Source organism: Trachymyrmex septentrionalis, unplaced genomic scaffold (genome assembly GCF_001594115.1).
Source record: "Trachymyrmex septentrionalis isolate Tsep2-gDNA-1 unplaced genomic scaffold, Tsep1.0 scaffold127, whole genome shotgun sequence".
NCBI classification, from domain to species: Eukaryota; Metazoa; Arthropoda; class Insecta; order Hymenoptera; family Formicidae; genus Trachymyrmex; species Trachymyrmex septentrionalis.
The window spans coordinates 1,258,981-1,264,677 of NW_017304406.1; the positions used below are offsets into that span (position 1 = coordinate 1,258,981).

A 5,697-nucleotide genomic window follows, 5' to 3' on the forward strand; every position below is an offset into this window, starting at 1 on the left:
TTATACTTAAAAACATTATAACTCTGAGAAAATACTGTTACTGCTAGAGATTCAAATGTTTCCACAAATCTTCGACAAATTTATCACCGTGCAATCTCGTTTTCTTTTCAGTCACTCGCTCTGCAAAATCATTTTGTCTTATAGAATTGCCGTTTGAAAAGCTTTGTAGAGAAAAAGTCGCACAAAATTGATAACCTTGCACTGTCGTCGATGATGTTGCACAATCATGCCATGTACCGATAATGTGGTTAGTAATCCGATGTCTCCGTGACTTCACCCACGTGGAATGCGAACCTTTTCTTACTCTTCGCTTCTCTTTTGAATCTGCAAGTTTACTCTCATATGGGCGAATTCGATGTTATCGTCAATGGCTATTTAATAAGTTTATATGGCACAAATAATATACAACAGAAAAAATATATATATACTCAATATTTTAATTAACGATAATAACAGTAATTTTCTTTCGTATATCAACGATATAATTAATGGTTTATTTTGAGATAATATAATTAATATATTGAATATATTGAAATATTAATTTGATTTATTTCCAGATACACAGGAAATGTAATCTTTACGTGTGCGATGTAGATGCAGAGAGAAACAAAAATTGATTTCGTCATAAATTGCAGAACATAATACGATTAGAAAGAAGCACGTAGGAGTTAAACGCAAATCAATCACTGATCGCCCACGTGAGCGTAATTAGTATTGCGTTCTTTTCTGACATTTTTTCTCGTTGAGTCATGTAAAGTTTTAAGTATGCCTGAATGCGCACAATCGCTGCTGAGAAGCCCATTTGGGAAAAGGGGGTGGGCAAAGGGGGCATCCGAGGAATGAGTCATTGACAGTTTAGCGCGTAAATGCGCCGCCAGTTGGATTTGATATAAGATGTGTGTACATATATATACATATATATGTTGGTACAAAAGTGTATGTACACATTCAGACAACGTTGCGACGTTGATTTCGTGCCACAACTATCAATTATTAGCGGGGCGTCTGATTCGATAATTGCCAGACATTTCCTTTCTCCCGAAAGTATCATTTGTAATTTAATATGAAAAATGTAAGAAAAATAATGTTGATTTGTCGAAAATCTGAAATATTCTTAAAAATCTTTTGTCCTTTTTTTAAAAAAAGTTTGTTTAATAATATGAATATACAGGGTGATCCGAAATTCCCGCATTTATGAGTACAGAACATGATACTTTATGCTAAAAGAAACAACTATTTTCTTTAACAAAATTGCGTTCAATAAGTAGTTTTTGCAGGAGAGCAGGTTGAAGTTATATGAGTAAACGCAAAAATTAATTATCGACTGTAATTTTACTACAGGAAAAAGTTGTTCGTTTATTGTGTCCTGTACGAATGCAGGAATTTCGGATTACCCTGTAGAACGCAAAATATTTTCAGAGTTCTTCTTGGTCAAGTAATATGCATCATTATCGTAAATAACAAATGATAGCTGCGAAAATTGAAATCAAATTGTAGCATAATGTTTTGCACGTGAAACGTGAAGTAAAAGATTGGGATAATTCTGAGAATATTCGTTAATACGAATGCATAGAAAAATCATTAGATTTTATTGAAGGTATTATATATTAATTGCCATGTAATCGCGTTACTATTTGTTATCATAACTTAATTGTTTAATTTTTATATCTCTCATGTTCACCAATTATTTGACAAGTATTTTTTATTTTGATAATTTTGATTGTGACTTTGATATTGATGCAATTTCACGTCGACGAAGTTGTTGCTGTGCTTATGAGAGAAATGTGACAAGGAAATATGCTAGAAGGAAACGAAGTCCGGAAGTAACAAGCTACCGCTGTTTCCGTCGTATGATACATAAATTCGCAGATTGATAATCGCGTGAGTTCATAGATGAATTAAATTTTTCATGTAATAATTTTCTAAATTTTTAACTTTTCTCTTTTTTCTCAATTTATGACAGTGTCTTATTCTTAATTGTATTTTTATTTTATAAAACTTCTTGATTTTTATTTAACGGGATTAAATGTTATTGTTGTTATTACAGACAAACTACAGATAACGAACAAGATTGCAGAAGAAGCAAAATAAAAAAAGAAATCTATGCTGTGTCTTTGATCGCATTCTTTTGAATTTAAAAAGAGGAAACTGCTAAAGTATCGAGTCTGCGAAATTTCAATTGTGTTCAGTATGAGTAAAGTACTGTTGCATTTTCGCTGTATTTATATCATGACGCGACGTGTCATTCCGACGTCGTTGTCGATAGCTTCGTTCCCGGCTTCAGCTTCGTTGGCATTCAATAGTAGCCGCTGTTGTCAACGCGCGGATTGTTGGTGTGGTTTAACAAAGGAAACGACACGTTCACGCTAACAATTGGAAACTGCGCGGTGTCGTCTCTCGCTGATACACTCATATTTGTTAAGCGATGCTCTTTGTGCACTTTACGTGGAAATAGTTCTCGTACTTAATAACACGTGCGATATCGCCTGTATTCCGCTATCTTCCAGGAAGTTAAATCGATTACGAGCAGGTGCTCGTACACCTTGCACAGACACCTTTTACATCATTATTATATATAGCAAAGTATATGTACCGTTCGTTACATACTGACGAAAAATTAAAGAAAAAAAATATTAAAAACGAATTCAAACGGAATTATTTTCTATGTTTCGCGTTGTTAAATGTTTATACATGTACGTATGTATGTACATATTTTAAAAGAAAAAGAAAACACGATCACTTATTCGAGATGTACTTCAGATTATAACACATTTTAATTATTTACACATTGACACTTTTTTTAACAGTTCGATACCTCAAATTCTTCAAGAAATTTTAAGTAATAAAATTATCGTACATTGCACATCCATATAAAATACAATATATATCTAAATATTGATAATCTGAATTAATAAAATATATTTAGCTGTATCGTTAGAAGAATTAGAAACTCGTAAATGGTATAATTAGAATTATGAACCTTGATTTTTTAAGCTGTATTGTTGAGCGAAGGGGATTGAGCTTATACAATTATCTTTGTTTTATAGATCAAGAAATATAAGTCATGTCGAGTCCGTCATTGAAAGACCTGCCCAAAGTAGCTCTAGACCTGAAAAGCGAATTAGAAGGTTTCAATCATGGCTGCATGAAGAAAGCCGCTACTGCCGAGAAGAACGTTTTACCCTCCGCCGAAGGTACGTGAATATCCAACCATATATTTCAGCTACTTTACTAGAAATTAATTTATGTAAACCGAATTATTTCATTTATGTTTGTAACTTATTTAAAATTTAATATTTTTATATTTTTGCATTCTATTAATTTCACTACTAATATATTTAATTAATTGATATACGATTAATGTTGTATGTTTTTGATTTTTTTTTTCTTTATTCTTTATTAATTAATTCTTTCTTAATTTAAGTATTTTAGTACATAAGTATTAAAATTTTATATTTAATATGTTTCTATGCAAGTAAGATTTAATATTAAATGCGGGATGTAAAGAAAATAAAGAAAATATTGAATTTACTTGTGCAAACTATTAAACCAAGAGAAGTGATTTGAGCGCAAAGCTTACCAGTGCGATACTCTGATAAAAAAACGATAACTGCAATAAAAATATGTGAATTGCTGACGTAGACGTGCGACAGGAGCGGCAACATTCTGAGTTGATACATGGTGTGGAAACCTTTAAGGCAGATCAATTGAAGCACGCAGACACGAAAGAGAAGATTGTGTTGCCTAACGCCAAAGGTATTGCTCATTAAAGACTGGAGGAATTTCTGGAATTTCATTCTCCAGTCCTGCGAGGAGTACTTCCTTGGGCTTTTTTCACGGTGGCAGCGGGAAGTCAACTATCGCTTTTGCTTCTCGGGAAACAATCTTTCGCCTACAAAGCTTTCTCTTAGAATAATTTAATAATAAAATTTCGAGTTCGAAAATTTTACTGGTGGCTTTGATGGCATTCTGAGATCACATTGCTTGTCTTTTTCGTTAATTTCTTGCTACACTTACGACATAAAATTTAAAAGAATTAAAAAAAATAACTCTTATACAATATTTATGCAGGTCTTCCTAAATTCGTTTACTCTTATATGGATTCCTTGATGCAATCTGAAATCGATAGTTTCTCAACTAAAAAGTCGAGTTATAAATTATTCAAAATACAAGACTTCTCATGACTTAAATATCTAATGTGGATTAAAGTAATGGAATCATAGGTCTTAATCATAGAATCTTAAAACTAAAATCAAATATTATAATATTCTAGGATATTTTATTATACCGTAGCGAGAAGTTAATCTGATATACAGAAGGATAAATCCAAAATGTAATTTATTAATAAAAATCGTACATTAACTTTGAAATAAAAATTAGTACAAAAACTATATTCTCATGATTTTAACTTGAGTTCAAATGTAATACGTAATTTCGCTTTATAAAAATGCGCAGAGCATTTGAACGCGCGCGATATTAATAGCACGTGCCTTATGAAGAAAGGACGACAAACGGTACCAATCATTGACTGATCAGACTGTTTATCGATTGCGCAAATAGTTTTGGAATTTATTCTTCGCTAATCCGTTCGAATTACGCCGCTAGCTGAATATAGCAAATTTATAGTCAGTTAAGCGAGACACTTTATTTCTGATTATTGCGATTTTGCTTGCATAAAATTATCTATCGTCTCTGAAATATGATTTATCTATTTTTAGACGTTGCAGCGGAGAAAACCCAGCAAACGTTGATCGCCGGTATCGAAAAGTTTGACACCGCAAGTCTGAAGCACACCGAGACGCAGGAGAAGAATCCGTTACCCGATAAAGATGGTATGATATATAAGTCAGGCTTTCAAATTGATTTATATGCAGAATAATTCAACTCCATCAAAATCACTAGATGAATTAAAAGCGGATAGAAATTTATCTTACGAAATTGTAAATTTTTTATTTTTAAAGATTGATTTTTAATCATGGGCAATCATTTCATTTCGTTCTATTTTTGTTGTTGATAAAGTTATGTCAATATAGTAAATGAAATAATAATTTCTTTACAAGTAATATAATTATTTTATGAAATGATTATTATAAATTCTAATGAGATTTTTTTTGTTGATTTTCTATGCAGCGATTCAGCAAGAAAAGGGGAAGCAACAATTAATCTCCGGTATCGAAAATTTTGATCCAGCGAAATTGAAACATGCGGAAACCCTCGAGAAAAATCCTCTGCCCACCAAAGAAGGTACATTGCACATTCGTAATTTATGCCCTTGTATCTATTCAAAATGGCATGTGATTTACTGAGACAACATTGTTTCAGCGATCGATGCCGAAAAGATAGCTGCTTAAAGAAGCTGCTACACGAAAACGAAGAAAAGGAATGAAGACGGCACGACTCGTCGCTCCTTCCAATTTCTATATCCGTGACATTTTATAACAATTATTCATACATTGCCAAGGAAAAAAAGCGCGAATGCGAAGCACTATATTAGTCGTAATGCTATGATTATACTTATCCTATCGCCATTTTTCGGCGTTTTTCTTTTGGCGAGATCAGAAAACTTTTGATCGAAAACGTGTAACGTTTAAATCACGTAACCGATGATGACGATATCGCTGTTGCTTGTCCTATTTTGGTACTAGCCGCCTCAAAAGACAATTCGACAACGAATAGGCAATGACAAGAATGAGAGCA

At 32.6% G+C, this 5,697-nt stretch overlaps 1 protein-coding gene across 3 annotated transcripts in view; it reads left to right on the top strand.

Moving 5' to 3' along the window:
- Positions 1-5,374, top strand: part of LOC108756432 — a 12,966-nt gene extending 7,592 nt beyond the window's left edge. The window contains exons 1-6 of one of the 3 annotated variants that reach the window (XM_018500237.1): positions 2,859-2,960; positions 3,048-3,194; positions 3,643-3,756; positions 4,719-4,832; positions 5,131-5,244; positions 5,323-5,374. In XM_018500237.1, coding sequence (XP_018355739.1) covers positions 3,065-3,194; positions 3,643-3,756; positions 4,719-4,832; positions 5,131-5,244; positions 5,323-5,351 — 501 coding nt within the window. In that variant the 5' untranslated portion in view covers positions 2,859-2,960; positions 3,048-3,064 and the 3' untranslated portion in view covers positions 5,352-5,374. Of the gene's footprint in view, positions 1-2,858; positions 2,961-3,047; positions 3,195-3,642; positions 3,757-4,718; positions 4,833-5,130; positions 5,245-5,322 lie in introns of those variants that run through there. The other 2 variants (XM_018500236.1, XM_018500238.1) reach the window with 2 other exon arrangements.
- The last annotated feature ends 323 nt before the right edge of the window (positions 5,375-5,697 follow it).